The 17936-nt window shown below is 35.9% G+C and overlaps 2 protein-coding genes across 5 annotated transcripts in view; one reads left to right on the top strand and one right to left on the bottom strand.

Annotated features, from left to right (window-relative positions):
* The first annotated feature begins 84 nt into the window (after positions 1-84).
* On the top strand, positions 85-6920 carry Dnaaf6 (Dynein axonemal assembly factor 6). Its single transcript, XM_071695197.1, has 5 exons — positions 85-354; positions 2004-2524; positions 3588-3701; positions 4886-5010; positions 5578-6920. Exons 2-5 carry the CDS (start codon positions 2419-2421, stop codon positions 5836-5838), a joined length of 606 nt encoding a protein of 201 aa, XP_071551298.1. The 5' UTR covers positions 85-354; positions 2004-2418; the 3' UTR covers positions 5839-6920.
* The window catches only part of LOC139766505 (protein ERGIC-53-like), a 32652-nt gene continuing 21264 nt past the window's right edge, over positions 6549-17936 (bottom strand). For 2 of the 4 annotated variants that reach the window (XM_071695192.1, XM_071695194.1), the window contains 5 exons: positions 16573-16708; positions 15012-15150; positions 14267-14403; positions 12817-12899; positions 6549-8534 (listed from right to left, as the gene is read on the bottom strand). In XM_071695192.1, coding sequence (XP_071551293.1) covers positions 12830-12899; positions 14267-14403; positions 15012-15150; positions 16573-16708 — 482 coding nt within the window. In that variant the 3' untranslated portion in view covers positions 6549-8534; positions 12817-12829. The remainder of the gene's footprint in view (positions 8535-12816; positions 12900-14266; positions 14404-15011; positions 15151-16572; positions 16709-17936) is intronic. The other 2 variants (XM_071695193.1, XM_071695195.1) reach the window with 1 other exon arrangement.

The raw sequence follows: 17936 nt of genomic DNA, 5'->3' as shown, positions 1-17936 counted from the left end.
GAAAACATAGTTATTCATAATTACATTTTAGGTCAACACGAACGTTAAGGGCTGGTCAACGCTCGTTGTCATGGTAACGAGGACGCGGTAGCGGGCACTTAAACGTCAGCTTGGGCTTTATCCTGTATCTCTTCACCAAAGAATCTTGAAAAATTATATATCGGGTGATATATGATCCCATGAAATAACTCCCGATGAAACAAAATAGATAACACGAGAAAAACTTAGAACGTGAAGTGCAACTTACTCCATAACACCACCTCTTAGATTGCTTCTGATATTTCTGACCAAACACTGAGTTTTATTATAGTTCATTGTAGCCGTTTACTTCAGTGTATCTCCTTACACTTGGCAGTAAGTATTGTTAATACATTAGATCAGAGTTCAGTCGCTTTTCCAATTACTTTCCTTACATTGCCGTTGGGCAAATTATGTCGACAGACAGTACACTCTGGAAGACAGGAATGCTCTCAGGTGGACAAATATTCCTGAAAGCCATTCATCCTGGAAGACAATACTTCCTGAGAGACATTCATCTTGGAAGACAATACCTCATAAAGGACATTAGTCCTGAAAGATAATACGTCCTGATAGACATGAGTTCTTGAAGATAATACTTCCTGAAAGACATTAAATCCAGATACCAATACTTCTGAAAGACATTGATCCCTGAAGACAATACTGAAAGATGATACTCTGAAAGAAATTATTCCTAGGAAACAATATTTCCTAAAAGAAAATAACCCTGGAAGGTAATTCTCACTGAAAAACATTAGTTCTGGAAGGTAGTACTTCCAGAATACAATAAATCCTGTTATACATTAATTCCAGAGGACAGTACTTCTTAAGATATTAATCCGGAAAAACAATGTTTCCAGAAGGCAATACTCTCATAAAACAGTACTTTCTGAAAGACAGTAATCCCAGACAACAATATTCATGGAAGACAATAATTCCTGGAAGCCAATACTTCTGGAGAACAATATATCCTAGAGGACAAAAAATGCTTCCTGAAAGACAATTTTCTCTGAAGGACACTATTCCCAGAGGAAAATACTCTCCGCAAGACAATTAGTTCCCTGAAAGATAGGAGAAAACATATTTCCTGAAAGCCAATCCTTCCTTTAGGCAGGAGCATTAGGTAGAAACATAGGTAGAACTAGTAGGTAGGGTTTGGACATGTGGAGAGAATGAGTGAGGAAAGATTGACGAAGAGGATATATGTGTCAGATGTGGAGGGAACAAGAAGTGGGAGGAAAAGTCGGTAGGAACGTTAGGTAGGAGCCTCTACAAACACTGTGCTAGAGTTGCCTTCCGCCAATGGCCTGAAAAGGGTGAGGCACTAAAAAACTGTGGAGTGGCGTTTGAGTTCACTAGTTATGAAGACTATTGCTGTGGCCACCCTCTTGAGGGAGTTCCAATTGGGAGCACATCAAAGATATAGACGGAAATAGCCAGTACTTCCTGGAAGACCATAAATACTCCCATAAGGTATTACTCTCTGGGAGGCAACACTCCCTCGCAGGAAAAATTCCCTAGACAATAACCCCCTTGAAAAGAGATCTTCCAAAAGAAAACACTCCTTTGAAGATAAAGCTCAAAACTGTAAGTTATGCTCCCCTGGAAGACAATACTCCCCATAAGACAATACACCTGGAAAACAATAACCCTTAGAAGACAACATAACTGGAAGACGATACTCCTCAGAAGGCAATACAACTGGAAGACAATACTCACCAGAAGACAGTATACCTAGAAGACAATACTCCCAGAAGACAATACACCTAGAAGACAATATACCTGTTCTTTCAAGAATCAGATTCACTTTCATTCACCTTGTCTAAGCCTTCCTTTAAAAACTAAAGACTAGCATATAGTTATCTCTGTTTTATGTTCACTATTATCTTTCTATCTATCTCCCTTTGTTTTAAAATACAATTATGTATCAGTGTTTACAATAATTTAATATTTAAAGCCCAAAATGTTTATCTCCATGTTTTTAGATAAAATGAATTAATGCTGGAGCCAAACAGACAGAAACTACCATCTTAGTTTATGTGGAGGATAGTAATGAAGTTTGCCGGGTAGTCTATCACCTCCAGCAACAGTGCCAGGTTGGAGTGTTGGATAGCCTGCCACCCTCAGCACACTGCCGTAAGGTTGGTTCATCGAGTAGTCTACCACCCTTGGCAACCCCATCAGGTTGGACTTTCATGTAGTCTGCCATCCTCAACAAAACTGCCGCAAGATTGGGTCATTAGGTAGCCTACCACCCTCAGCAACACTGCCAGGTTAGGCTGTTGGGTAGTCTGCCACCTCCATCAACAGTACCAGATACTAGTGTTGAGTAGGCTGCCATCCTCAGCAACACTGGCAGTTTGAGTTGAGAATCCAGGGCAGCAAGGGCAGGTGGGAGGCATGAGTGATTTCACGGGTGTTGATGTGAGGGCCCTGGCTGACCTCCTCCATCATTCAACGGAAGATGATGACCCAAGCGAGGAAACATCACACAGGTCTTCCTCAGGTGAGCTACAAGTATATATATATATATATATATATATATATATATATATATATATATATATATATATATATATATATATATATATAAAATATAAAATATATATATATATATATATAAAATATATATATATATATAAAATATATATATATATAAAATATATATATATATATATATATATATATATATATTTTTTTTTTTTTTTTTATACTTTGTCGCTGTCTCCCGCGTTTGCGAGGTAGCGCAAGGAAACAGACGAAAGAAATGGCCCAACCCTCCCCATACACATGTACATACACACGTCCACACACGCAAATATACATACCTACACAGCTTTCCATGGTTTACCCCGGACGCTTCACATGCCTTGATTCAATCCACTGACAGCACGTCAACCCCTGTATACCACATCGCTCCAATTCACTCTATTCCTTGCCCTCCTTTCACCCTCCTGCATGTTCAGGCCCCGATCACACAAAATCCTCTTCACTCCATCTTTCCACCTCCAATAAAAACAGAGTAATGGTTTTCTAGAAAGTGTGATCAGAGTTTTCTAATAGGTTAGGGTAAGTAGGTTAAGGTCAGGTCAGTTCAGGTTAGGGTGGGTTTTGTCAGTTTGGGGTAGATCAGATCAGATGATGTTAGGTTATGTAATGTCAGGTTAGATCAAGACAGATCAGGCTACTTTAGGTTTTGTTATGTTATGGATAATATCCCCATCGCACTATTCATACTTTTTACAGTAATGCAGTATAAAGGCTATGGAACAGTATCCACTGCTTCTATATAACTGTCTTTAATTAACTATATTCTAACGAGTACATGTATAATCAATAAGGGAAACAGAATAGTGTAAACCTCTGATTAACGGACAAATATATATATTCTTTAGGATGTATTGTAAGAATCATTTCAGGAAAAAAGGAACCTATCTATCATGTCCAGCCTTAAAGAAGCCATGTAAAGAGAATTATGATCGTTCATATTTATTTCAGCAGCAGGTTATTCTACTTCTTACGACCAGTAAAACACAGAAAACTGATGAAGTTACCTGATATGCTAACAGGAATGACCCCAGGAGACCTGGCAGGTTCCTCCTCCACCATCAGTAGACGTGACCAAACTCAGCTCACCAGGCCCACTGCATCTAAGGTAGCTTCAGCCCAAACAGACCTCTTAGGTCAGTGGTTGCTAGTTTACTTTATACACAGAGTCCAGTTTATCTTGCACACAGAAGCCAGTTCACTTTGCTCACAGAACTCAGTTTAAATTTTACAAAGGAACCAGTTGATTTTGCCCACAGAAGTCAGTGGAACTTGAAACAGTGGCCAGTCTGTCTTGCATACAAGGGAGTCAGTTTATCCTAGCACCAAAGCCAGTCTATTGTGCACACAATAGGCAGTTTGATTTGTACACAGAAGCCAGTCTATCATGCACACACAAATTAGCTTACCTTATCCACCAAATCATTTATTGTGCACACAAGTGAATTTACTATATGAAAAGAAGCTAGTTTACTTTGTACATAGAAGCCAGTTTACATATCATGTATATGGAAGCAAACTTACCTTAGTACAAAAAAGTCATTTTATAAACAAACCAGTTTAACTTTTTACACACCAAATTTACCTTGGACACAAAAGCCAACTTACCCTACGCACAGAAGCCAACTTACTCTGTGCACAGAAGCCAGCTTACCTTGTACACACAAGCCAGTTTAACTTGTACTCACCAAGTTTACCTTGGGCACAGAAGTCAGCTAACCTTATACATGGCAGCCTGTTTACCCTAAACACAGAAGCCATTTTAACTTGTCTGTAAAGGTAAATCTAGTTTGTAAACAACCACTTCTTTACTTTATGCATGAACGTTTTTAGAAATGTCAGTTTGATATGGAGAAAGAGATAGCTTGTAGAAGTATCATGGTTCACATTGTATACATAGAGTAGTTCAACTTACAGAGGCCATTTTTAATGTTTACAAAAGACAGTTCATCCCATGAATGGAAGTTACTTTAACTTGCAGATACAGACCAGCATAGCTTAAGGACAGAGATTAGTGTAACTTGTAGATGGAGGCCATTATAAGTAACATATAGCAGTGAGTTTATAGGTCGACAGATATCAGTTCAACTTGTAAAAAGAAGCCAATCTGAACTGTAGACAATCCCATTTAATTCATGAACAGTGGTCAATGTACTTATCATAAGATTTCAAACTTGACAGAATTTGAAAAATATGTAGTTAAAACCAGAAAACCACATATATTTTATATAGATTAATCAAAAGACGTAAAACATGAAACTAGTGAAAATGTATGTTGTCTTATTCACAAGCTTTATCACAATGTTTTCTGTGGCTGCAGGTGACATTTGGAAGGTGGAGGAGGTCATGGTAGGTCACTTGGAGGAGACATGTGACCCACGTCCTCAGCCCAAGTATGAGGTCAACTACAGACAGCGAGTATCAGCTAGTCATGTATATTTGCCAGTAAGTGTGAATGTGTGTGTTATTACCTTATGACCTATTTGTACTGTATGAGAAGGGAGTTCTGTACTCATGGGTCCCCATCAGTTGAGCTTTCCTTACTATCATTCAAATTTTTACACTCATGGCGCCCTATCTCTTGAACATTCTGTGTTACCATGCAACTTCTTAAATTTATGTATGCTGTTTGTTTTAAAATTGTCTTTGATCATTTTATTACACTCATCCACTACTCTTATTCTATAAAAGCACTTTACATCTAATTCAAGTTTCTTGTCTAATTTCATGCTATATCCTCTGCTTGTCTTCACCTTATACCTCTTGAAGAACTGTCTATATCATCAATTTGGTGTAAACACTGAAAAGGTTGTAATGTGATCATATATATATGTGTGTGTGTGAGTGTGTGTGTGCATGCAAATACCTATTTGTAATCACTTATACGTGGCATTTAGGGAGATAGGTTTTATACAAATGGGGCCCCATCTCTTGTGTGTAAGGAGTTGAAATTGTAGGCATTCCCAATAGGTGTTCCTGTGTGTTACCTAATTGAGGTGGTGGACATTACAGATGAGCAGTTTGGGCATGTCAGGTGAGGAAGACCTGATAGTGCGAGTAGAGCTCCCTGGTGACCTCCTCACTGATGTGAATCTGGAGGTCACTTGCAACACATTACGTCTGGACTCACCTGGTCATTACCTGCACTTCCACTTCCCTCAACCTGTTGATCAACACAAAGGCGTGGCCACCTGGGATCCTACCACTCACACACTTGTCGTCACCCTCCCAACCATCCACCATCCACTCCTCACACCCACCATCTCCCATTGACTTTAAAACCAATCTTCTGTTAAACATGCCTACACTTTCAGTGTTTGCTGTGTCAGAAATACACTACACTGGAGGAGTTCCTTTTATCAAAAGTTATGCCACAAGCACAACAAACGAATAGTTCATGTCAAGAATACACAACACAGGAATTTCATATACTCTAAGTAAAGGAGTCTGATGTCTTTCATCAGTAAGTAATACAGAAACAATGTCATCATCCAAAAACAACATAGTTTATGTCTTGTGTCATGGACTTACAATAATCACAGTTGTATCAAATAAACATGAATAGAGAAAAACTTAGATGCTTACCTACTGCTGTCTTATTTCTTGTCTTGTTGTGAATATTGTAGAAAGTCTATAAAAACAGATATGATTATTATATTCTTTAGTTATAGACTCTAATAAAAATGTTGTTAGTCTCAAAGTGTTTAAGAATAATGACTGCATGAAATTTTGATGGTTGAAATAAAGCATTGTCAGAAAATTAAAGCTACTTCAGTTTTTTTTATATGCTACACCAAATGTTTTCATCTTAAGGGAACCATTCTTTCAACAAATTGTATATGTTATACCCATTGCTTTGACTGAATATTCAACTCTTCAGTGATACCATGCACTGTGTCAAAAATTCAGTCATGGTCTTCCTAAATAATCCTGATTTTAGGAGTAATTTGGAGAGGTTACAAGTTTAAAACATATTGTTTACATAATTTTTTGATAATTTATTAATAAATCTTAACAAAATACAATAATCCGCCACTGAGTGCATGTACATACATATTAAAAACTAAAAGCAACAATGTTATTACAACAGCACATTTGTTATCAAGAGAAGGAAATAAAGAAAAATTAGTAAAATCACAAACCCAGAAGCCATAAGCAATGGCCATAATCAGGGTGGTTTTGTGCACTATATCTGTGATGACATCTGAAAGACACATTCACAAATGGAAGTGAAGTTACTGTATTCAAAATGCATGTACTTTCTCACTTATAAACCACTTTCACGTATATGAACTGAGTAACTTTCCTATCAATGCGTACTTTTAAAAAATGATGTTTAATTCCCATATAAAAATCTTTCTTTTCATACCATTCGCCATTTCCCGCGTTAGCGAGGTAGCGTTAAGAACAGAGGACTGGGCCTTTGAGGGAATATCCTCATCTGGACCCCTTCTCTGTTCCTGCTTTGAGAAAAAAGAAAAAACCACAAATAAACCTCAACCAAACCAAAGAAATTCCAATGAAAATGGTATTTGTAAAACAGAACTTAAAAGCAAAAGAAATAATCAATAAACAAATAAAAAACTACCACTCGAGCACACGTTCCACATCTCTTTGAAAACACAAGGTAAGGCAAACGACTGGGATTAATGACTAAGATGTTCTGTACATTTCCTTTTCTCACACATTGCTAGCAACAGTCCCAAAAATTTCTTGTTCTTAACTAAATCACTGTTACTGTAAAGTTAAGAAAATATGACACTTGAAAGATGCAAAAATATGGTAAAAATAGGACTATAATACTTGGATAATTCTTTTTTTTTCAGCAGGTGCGGTTCATCTCCAAGCTGAATTACAGTAACAATCAAACTATCCTAGTCCTAGAAATGCAAGCAAATGAGGGGATTAACTGTAGGACTGGAAGTTAATAATTATCTGCAATTCATATTTTGGCCTTGTTAAGAATATGTGTATCTCTGTCTCACATAGTGAGACTTCAAGACTACTTGATATGCAACATGCACAATTATTTCACATTCACTTAACTTTTTTTTTTTGAAACAGGACACACTGCTTCATAATACTGGTAATGTGAGCCCTATGTTCAGTTACAGAGATGAGTAAACCCTAGCACTCCAGTACCTCAAAGCTGTCTCTTCACAGTAAAACAAAAATGATCATTTATGGCAGATTTACTACTGCATTCTCAAACATACAAGCATCCTAATATACACAAAACTGAGATTTACATTTCAAGTCTTACGTACTACTGAATTTTACACACAGCCCACTTCAGTGTTTATAATAATAATAATAATAATAATAATAATAATAATAATAGGAAATAATAACAATAATAGGAAGTAATAACAATAGGAAATAATAACAATAATAAGAAATAATAACTAATGATAATAATAATAATAATAATAATGCATCACTGACAATAATCATAAAATTACAAAGTACATCAGCCTGAAAAGTTAGATAAGAAAGTAAGTTGGAGGAAATAAAACTTTTACACAAGTTCATTCTCGTTACTCTTGCTTTGGTGCAAGGGTGTTTGTCATCTACTATCCTGACCAAGATGCTCTTGAAAATGATAATAATCTGCTGCAACCCAACATATAATAACTGCATTGAAAGTTTCCTGAATAAATTTACTAAATACTAGTTATGTAAGGAAGACATTTTGCACTAATTCAACAATCTCTACAAGTCAGATCCCAAGTTTCCCTTTTCATTCTTTCAGTCTAGATGCGTCAACATCTCACCAGAAAGAAAGCATTCACCTCTCATTAAAAAAATAAATGTTTAAAAGACAATTAAAATTTCAACTTGACACTATAAAAGCAATGTTTTCAAAAAATATTTCTCAAAGTCTCTTGGCTCCTGAGATCTCAAAATCATTAATTTCTAACACTATTACAGCTCAGTAAAACTTCTTGGCTTGGGCTTCTTTGTTATCTCTGGAAGAAAGAAACCACAAATATTAAAGAAATATACAACATCTCTGGAATATCTTTATAAAAGAACATCAATAACATCAACTTCACTGCAATATAAATAATTTTTAAAATGTTTAGGCCGTAATAAAAACAATGCATATATTTTCATAGCTACATGTCTCTTACCAGAATGAAATAGGTCTTAATGTAACAATGCATATTTTTTCATGGCTACATATCTCTTGCCAGAAAATAATCTTTATGACAAAAAAAAAAAAAAGGCTTTTATACTTGAAAATGTCTTGAGTGAAAACTTTTTTCTGTACTGTACCAGAAGTGATCTGGAGAGATTTCACACTGATGCTTTTGCATTTAGTAACTTCAGCAGGGTAACCACTTGGTCACAAAATTACATTCACGGAAAGGCATAAATCTCCATCAATTCATTGATGTCAATGTATTGACATGCTTGGTCACATGGGATGAGCCATTGCTGGGTCTTCTCTTAGCCCACAGAAAAATCAAAGCAAACAAGAATGGATGTCAACGTCGCTGCGCTTACCAAGTTATACCAATTTCCCCTCATTCTAAAAATGAAAATTCAGAATCGAAGGTTCAGGGTAATTTTTCAAGATGGCTGATCATCTGAGCTTCAACTTCTGCTGTGTTCCGCATAGTGAATGTAAACAAACATTGTTTTTATATTAGCATTGTTTACAATAAACAAGTGTACATTACCGTTTTTAACATTTCTTATACATCAACAAATAGGCAAAAATATTTCTGGCTTGATTAAAGACTGAATACTCATTTGATTATCTGTCATCAAACAAAAAATTTTGTGCAAATCTATCTTGAAAAACTGGCAAAATATACAGTAACCTCTACTCACAGATCCCCATATCTCCAACATTTATAATACTGACAAAACACATACAAACTGAGATAACCCAACAAACACAAAACAACCCATCTTCCAACTCAGTCTTACACTCCAACACACCAGAAATACATCCATTAGAAACCACAATCCCCAGACAAACAAATGCAACACTTTCCTATTTATATTCAAGATATCACCCATCACAACACTACAAATACTGTTTCAACATATTCTTAGACCCTTCATGCCCATGATACAACTACCATACTGAAGACAGAGCATTAACTACTCAATTGTCTGGCACTCTCTACATAGATGTACACACAACATCACAACACAACACTGTGACCTGTGGTTCTGGCTGATGGACATAGACAGCTTCCCTAGTGCTGCAGATGCCTCATAAGAATTGAAGGGACTCCTGGGGTAAGATGTAAGTAGCAAGTACTACCCTACTTTTCTTCAAATCCACTCTCTAGTTTCACACATATCCCTAAATTTTGTCATCAGCTTCAGGAGTGTCTTGGATATCTAAAAAAAGCTACAATAAAAAACAATACTTAAATTACATTATAAGCAATGGCTGATATTCAGTTCAAAATCATCAATCAATACAGAGATCTAAAACTATTATAAAAAATAAATAAATGTTTCAAAATATATATAAACAGAGTAATAAGAAAGACAATTACAAGCTAAAAGGAAGGATAAATCATAAAACTATGGTTGCAAGACATGTGTCACACAAGGAAAAAAATAAAAAATCTAAAATTACTATTCTTCTATATACAGTTATTTCTGAGACAAGATGAGAATGTGAAGGACTACTTATACTATCTTGAATCCACTTCTTTCGCAGCATGATAAGGTATTAACGAAAAATATAGGAGGTATAGCCTAGGCCAGTTAGAGCACAGTTATATTCATTTTAAATTGATAATGACAAGCAATTACAATTATAAACTCCATATACTAAGGTATGGTATATTTCAATTAATGATAATGGGCATGGACTCTTGATATAAGAAGGTTGATTACCGAAAGTCCAAAGATATGGATGAATAAACTGAATGGATGTGGAAGGACTGTAAAAAATGTATCAGGGAATCAAGCGGTAACAAGGGCCACACAAAGAATGCAATGGGATTTGCTTGCATGACAAAGATTTCAGCCAAGGATACAAAAAAATCTTAATTTTTGAAAGGTTTCTTTGGGTCATTGTAGGTTATTAAAGATTAAAGCTGAAATAATTGCAAACAAGAAACAACTATAATACAGCTTATTCATACAAAACTTTTAAAGTGGCTCCAGAATATTCTGATATTACTGATTTGCCATTTTTATAATCGTTTAAATTTGCTTTTGCATTATTTCCATGGCAAAATTCTAAAATTTCTGCAAAACTGTTTCAACGAAACTCTTTACAACACAAGCAAGGCCCACAGTGTTAAGTGATCACTAACTTTCCCCACAGAGATACAATCCAACACAGCACTCAGCAGCAGGGGGAAAAATGCAGATGGGCACTCATTGTGCACTTTTTCCACTACCTTTTAAATGAAAGATTCAAAATAACTAGCCTTTTAGTATAACTAAAATGACTAAAACTTAAAACCAAAATGACAAATCTTGAAATTAAAAATGGTTACCATCTCCACTTCTGAGGTGATTAGGCATACAGTAAAACCTAATTAAAAAGGATCCAACTATGAAGGACTACACGATTTACTGTCTTTGGTAAATTCTGAAAAAATAAGCCAATATGCCATCATTTTCATCTCCATTCTCATTATTATGTGATGGTTCATAAGCCATATCTATGCCACAGCAGGGAATGGCTTACAGAGTATTAGAAAGAATCCTAGATGGGCAGTTTACAAAAGAGAGTACGATAGTATAATTTAAAGGGGTTAGCAGGAGATGAAGACCATCTGTGACATAGGGAAATAAGAGTGGAAGAGTACATGGGGGGAGAATGTGTGGAATAGTGTATGCGAGGGAGGCATGTAAGGACAGGGATAAGTGGAGACCCTTTCACTGTGGTCATCCACCTAATGGGAGTTCCCAGAAGGAACAGGGATGAGATATAGATAGATAGAGAGGGTCAAGTGCCTCCAGCCTTGCAGCCCATCCATATGTATCTGTCCAGTAAGATTAAAGATGAGTTTTCATAAATATTCATTTGACCTGGGGTTTACAAGGGGAGTTCATGATAGTATGGTTAAAGGGGCTGATGTGAAAGAAAGACCACCTGGAACATTAGGAAACAGTGTGGAAGAGTACGGGGGGTAAAAATGCATGTAATGGTGTATGTGAGGAATGCATGTAAGGACAGGGATAAATGGCCACTCTTTTGCTAAGGCCACCTCCTTCATTGGAGTTCCTGGAGGAAACAGGAATCAAAGACATATAGATAATAGTAACAAAAGTCATTAGCTGAGATTTAAAACTCCAGTCAACTTTTCATCCTTATGGACAAATCTCAATGTACCAAAAAGAGTTATTACCATTGTATCATTAACTGAAATATTCTTTACCTTAAGTTTCACTACAAGAATCTTTTCATCTTTACCTCAGTCTAACTCTTCCTATCAAGCTTTCAACCACACCATCATTAATATTTTTCACCAAGTCCTCTTCAGTCCAATCAGGGTGTGCCACAGGTTTTCACTCAAGTGCCTTAAAGATCATCTCCTTGTATTACACATCTTTTTCTCAAGTCTTCATTCCTTAGTTCATTTCTAAGTACTGTTTATACCATCTGGTTATCCATATCTGTTGCTCTCATTTCATTCATGCCTCAGAAAACTGAGGTTTCACACAAAGATGCAAGAGTTGTAACATATACTAGCTATATCAAAATTGCTCTCTCTTCCCCATTTCAAATAACAGAGGCAGCTAATCTCTCAAATATGAAAAACTTATAATTCTAGCTCTTGTTTCACGTCCAAAATCCCACATGGAGGGCTCTTCAATTATGTACAAGCTACGCTTATTCCTTTTCTAGCTTGCTTGTTCAAAGAGAATATATTATTCACTTCCAGGCCTTGATAAAGCTTTGAATTAAACTAAATACCACAGTGATTTTTCAATTTTTCAAGGGCCCTAAAAGAGAAGCTAATATGTTCTGCTGATGCTTAAGAAGACTGATATTTTATGGAATTACACAATACTCTTATGAGAGAAGTGCTTGAACGATCTATAATCTAATACATCTAACTGATCTGGATTCTGTTAAAAGTTTTATACACAGATGTGAGGAAAAGTGATGAGATATTCCGACCTCCTAAAAGTCTAAGACTGTCAAAATTATGCTAAATTAATGAGGTTTTACTGTACTATGAAGCTGCATGCTTTAGTCAAAAGTTTTCACATGGGCTGCTATTCAGGGTGTTTGGGTTGGGCTAAAACCTCACTTACTATTACTAGTGTGCTAGTTGCAGTGTTCATGGTGTGATGAAAACCACCGAATCAAGCATCCCTCCGAGCTCTCACTGTTTCCTCTACACAATAAGGCAAGTTTTTACAAATTACTAATATTTGGAAAGTTAGTACTGTACAGTTCACATACTACTGGAAATTTTTCAAACAATTTATGATAGGAATACCAACTGAACATAAAGTGAGATCTATCACTTAAGAAATGTATAGCAAAAACTTTGAGCGATTGTCTCATTATGCCTAAGATTATTGCTGGTGCTAATATGTTAGTCCTGTGTTCAATCTGCTTACATGCACTTACCTTTGATTAGTATAGAAGACATTTAGTGTGATCAACAATTACTTATTTCTATTTTGGTTAGGATAGATAGTGAGCTAACTGTTCCTGTTATCATCACTAACTGGGTTGTGCATGCTGACAGTTAATTAAAGGGCATGTTGATACTACCACAATCAACAAGTCTTCTGCATGTGCTCACCTTTGGTTAACTACTTAACTGTGCAGTCATTTAATGCCAAGTCATTTCATCTATATCAATATGTAGGAAAATCCATCGACACATTGTCTGTACTCACCTCGAGTTAGCAAACATTTATTTAATCAAAATTAGTAAAATCAATCACTATCCTGTGCATGTTCAAATGTGTTCGAATGGGTGACGAGCTGAATGACTGGTGTGATCAAACTGGTGCCCTGTGTGCTCTCATTTCTGGCTAGCACAGAAATATCTTTTACTCATGTATATAATTAAGAATATGTTTGAACTGTTTCTTTGTACGGACAGTGAGGAAACTTATCAATATGTTCAGCTAGTGCCATGTTCATACTTGCTTTTGGTAAGCACATTTAGAAAGTGAACTATTAAAACTGTGATAAAAAAATTTCATGAGCTCATCTTTGCTATCATAGACAATGAGTCAACTGTTAGAAATGTTATTAATTAATATAATTTTGCATTCACTTTTTATCACAGCAATGAGCTAATAATTAGAGGTGTGATAAATTAGTTTCTTGTTAATCCCTCAGCTAACACAGATGGTGAGATACCTGTTATTCTTATCATCAATTAAGACCTCTGTTTCTAATAAGCTCAATTCAGATCAGCTTAAGAAATTATGCATAATCAAAAAACAATCATAAAATCTCTACAAAAATCTGAAATCAAACAAAAAAGATGCACAATGCTCATGGCCTTTTCTTGAGCTATAACAATGTTTTACCTATAGATCTATGAAACCCAAAACTATATGAAATAGAAATGCTGCCACATATATGAGCATGAGCAAATCTCCATAAATTTACTTGCCTACATGTATAATAAACAAATAAATTGATGCAATTTTTACATTACTTGGGGAAGTAATGTTGTAAAAATTGCATCAGTTCAAACATTTGGTCCATAAAGAAACTTTTTTAATGGCCACTCACCTGTACATGATGTAACCAATGAGTAGCACTAACTGAATAACCATGAAGGAAATGAACAAGCCAGTTGATACACAGCTGACCGTTGGACAACTGCCTCCCGGTGATGATAACTTCTGACTGGCAGCTCCAAGGTCACGCTGCCAAAATAAAAATATTTTCCAAGAGTAAATGATTTTGTTATATACATGAGCATAAAAAAGTCATGATACCAAGTCTCTGAAATATATCTTACTACCATTATCTGTCTATAATAAAGTAAATAGCCCTGTATTGAATCCTACATAAACACTATATCTTTTATGTTTACTTGAGCAAGTGATATCTAAAGTTCATTTTCAACACTACCATGAAATTATCAAAACAATAAGGAAGACATTATACAAGCCTTCAACCTTGCTGATATAATCATTTTTTTGAGGTAGTTCCTTTGACCTATCAAAAAATGAATGCAAGAATTATAATTCACTTAATAATTTACAGACATTAAGAATCAAGCTGAACATTGACAATTTCATGATCAACTCTCCTAAAATTTCAGTTATGATCAGAATTTCACTTACTTTTCTGAACACAGCAATAGCATTCACAGCACAAACAATAAGAGATTTAATTAAAAAATTTCCCTCAAAATAAAGCAAAAGCTGTTTTGGCCATGATGGTCAGTTCATGGACAAAACCTGTGTGAGAAGCAATACTCCTACCACAAAAGTAAAGAAAAAATCACCATATCCAAAATGTATCATACCTTAACAATGTTAAGCCCTTCCTTCATTTCATTCAATGTAACATGCAGGTCATAGCCAACTGGCTGGACTGTGCCTTGAGGCTTCTGACTGTTTGTCAAAAGCTGAGTGCTCTTCTGGTGGATTTCAGTAACAAAGTTCCTGTCAAAGAAAGAAAAAATAATGGTACACATAAATGAAGGTAACTATCATTCATGACATAAATAATAAAAACAGGATGTAAATTTAGGAAGAGAAACAGGGAGACAGTTCACATGAATGGATGGCCAGGGAACAGCATGAGAAGTTTTAGGAAGGTATCGGGTCCCAGGTGTGAATACAAAGATTATGTGGTATATGTACATCAACAGAAATGAGTATTCCATAAATAAACTTTGAATATAATATGTAAAACAGAAAGACAGACAGGAAATGCAGGTTATAAATGGCACACTTTCATGTCTCTAGTTAGTGAGAGTTTTAAAAGTAATATATTTAATATGCAGTTTAACAGAAAGTTGACTGGAGGTTTGTCAGATTATAGAGTACTAGAAAATATGATAATCAACCTTTTCTCACAGAAGTTAGAAGAATAAAAATGTGAAGGAAGAAAAGAGAAGATAACTGAAGCTGAGCAATGAAGGGGTAACACTCAACTCCTACAAAAAATGAAGAATCCAAACCAATACTGTAAAATACAAAGTTAACAATGTGGAGCCAACTTATGAGTAAAGTATCATAGGCTAAAACAAAGTGTGCATCCATGTAGGTTAAAAGTTGTGGTGAGACACAAGTTCTTAAGTATTTATACATGAAAAATTTCTATACCAGTCTGTCAGTGAACACACTAGGACGAGAAGGCTTGATAAAATGTAATTATCAGATTTGTGATGAAATTCAACCAAGGCATATGTAGAGTACTGAGGATGGGGCACTGTGAAGCAAAGCCACAATATGGCTATTATCTAGCAAGAAATAAGCTTCAGGATTTTGTGTGTGAGAGTGTTGGACCTTGACATCATCACTTACCTTTCACCAGTGTTCCACATTAAGAGAATGGTAAAGAAGACAAACTGTCTGTTGATAAATATTAGAATAACTTTCAATTATTCATTTCCTACACTTGGCCAAAACTAAAATACATTTCTCTAGTTTAATCACCGCACCTACGAAGCACAAAGTGCTGATACATCCAATGGATGGCACAAGAATTGAAAATACCGAGTTACAGGAAGAAGCTAGAAGCCTCAAATTTGTAAAATGAAGACAGTATCACCATTAACTGAGATATTTATAGACATCTGAGGTATCCCTACAACTGCCTTCTTTAATGCTTTAAGATCATCAAACTAAAGATTGATATAGGCAGAGGATACCATAACAAAACTGAATTACATTAATAATCGCTTACAGAGAAGGCTTCCAAGTTTGCTTCCTATCAATTATCAAAACAAGGCACCAAAACAAGAATTAATCTTAATTCCATGGTTAGAAATTTTGAAGTCATCACAGTATTTGAGCACAAACCTCTCGGCTGACTTGCATGAAACATTTTTCCTTGTCATTTTTCTTAGAATTACTAACCTGATATCCCTTGCTGCCTGTACAATATCTCGCTGGTTGTTGAGAATAGAGTCTACCTCATGGCGACGAATGGTTTCTCCTGGTATGCCAGAAGCAGGGACTGCAGGAATTTGACCAGCTGGTGCAACCTGACCTCCTGAAAAACATATATGATCAATCATGAAAAAGCAAACTTATTTGTCATTTTCTACATTAGTAAGGTAGTGTCAGGAACAGATAAAGAACCCCCTCATTTTTCACATCTACTTTCAAACAGTCATGTTTAATGTAACTTGAAGCCCCCTCATCTACAGCCAAGCCCCAGAGACCATTCCATGGTTTCCCAAGACTACCTCATGTAACCTGGTTCAGCCACGACATAAAATTCCCGTGTATACCACACCACTCAAATTCCCTCTATCCCATTCACAATTCTCATCCTCTTGCATGTTCATGCCCTGACAATTCAAGTTCTTTTTCAATCCATCCTTTCATCTCTATCTTGGTCTCCATCTTCTTGCTCCTTCCACTTCAGATGTGTATATTCTTTTATTCAATCTCTCTTCTCTCATCTCTTCCATATGTCCAAACCATTTCATCATACCTTGTTCACTTTCTCAATCAAACTCCACGTACTACCACACATCTCTCTTACATTCTCATTCCTTACATAATAAAACTTCCTTCATAACATAATGTCCACCAGCATTTCATATAAATAGTAAACTGAGAAAAGGAAGTGAAAGCTTTGCAGATGAAAGCCTGCAAGGCAGGTGGGTTTGGATGGTATTGCAGTGGAATTTATTAAAAAAGGGGGTGACTGTGTTGCAGACTGGTTGGTGAGAATATTCAGTGTATGTATGGTTCATGGTAAAGTGCCTGAGGATTGGCGGAATGCATGTATAGTGCCATTGCATAAAGGCAAAGGGGATAAAGGGAAGTGTTCAAATTACAGAGGTATAAGTTTGTTGAGTATTCCTGGGAAATTATATGGGAGGGTATTGATTGAGAGGGTGAAGGCATGTACAGAGCATCAGATTGGAAAAGAGCATTGTGGTTTCAGAAGTGGTAGAGGATGTGTGGATCAGGTGTATGCTTTGAAGAATGTATGTGAGAAATACTTAGAAAAATAGATGGATTTGTATGTAGCATTTATGGATCTGGAGAAGGCATATGATAGAGTTGATAGAGATACTCTGTGGAAGGTATTAGGAGTATATGGTGAGGAAGGTAAGTTGCTAGAAGCACTGAAAAGTTCTTATCGAGGATGTAAGGCATGTGTATGAGTAGGAAGAGAGGAAAGTGATTGATTCCCAGTGAATGTTGGTTTGTGGCAGGGGTGCGTGATGTCTCCATGGTTGTTTAATTTGTTTATGAATAGAGTT

The sequence above is a fragment of the Panulirus ornatus genome, chromosome 58, assembly GCF_036320965.1.
Source record: "Panulirus ornatus isolate Po-2019 chromosome 58, ASM3632096v1, whole genome shotgun sequence".
NCBI lineage: Eukaryota > Metazoa > Arthropoda > Malacostraca > Decapoda > Palinuridae > Panulirus > Panulirus ornatus.
Note: the sequence above shows the minus strand (reverse complement) of the source record. Positions and strands in the feature narration are given on the sequence as shown.

Bases quoted from the DNA above. Each gene is read 5' to 3' on its own strand.
- Dnaaf6 (XM_071695197.1), top strand. From the start codon at position 2,419: ATGAGTGATTTCACGGGTGTTGATGTGAGGGCCCTGGCTGACCTCCTC. The intron at 2,525-3,587 runs GTGAGCTACAAG...ATATGCTAACAG, and splicing joins ATCACACAGGTCTTCCTCAG to GAATGACCCCAGGAGACCTG. The intron at 5,011-5,577 runs GTAAGTGTGAAT...TGGACATTACAG, and splicing joins CTAGTCATGTATATTTGCCA to ATGAGCAGTTTGGGCATGTC.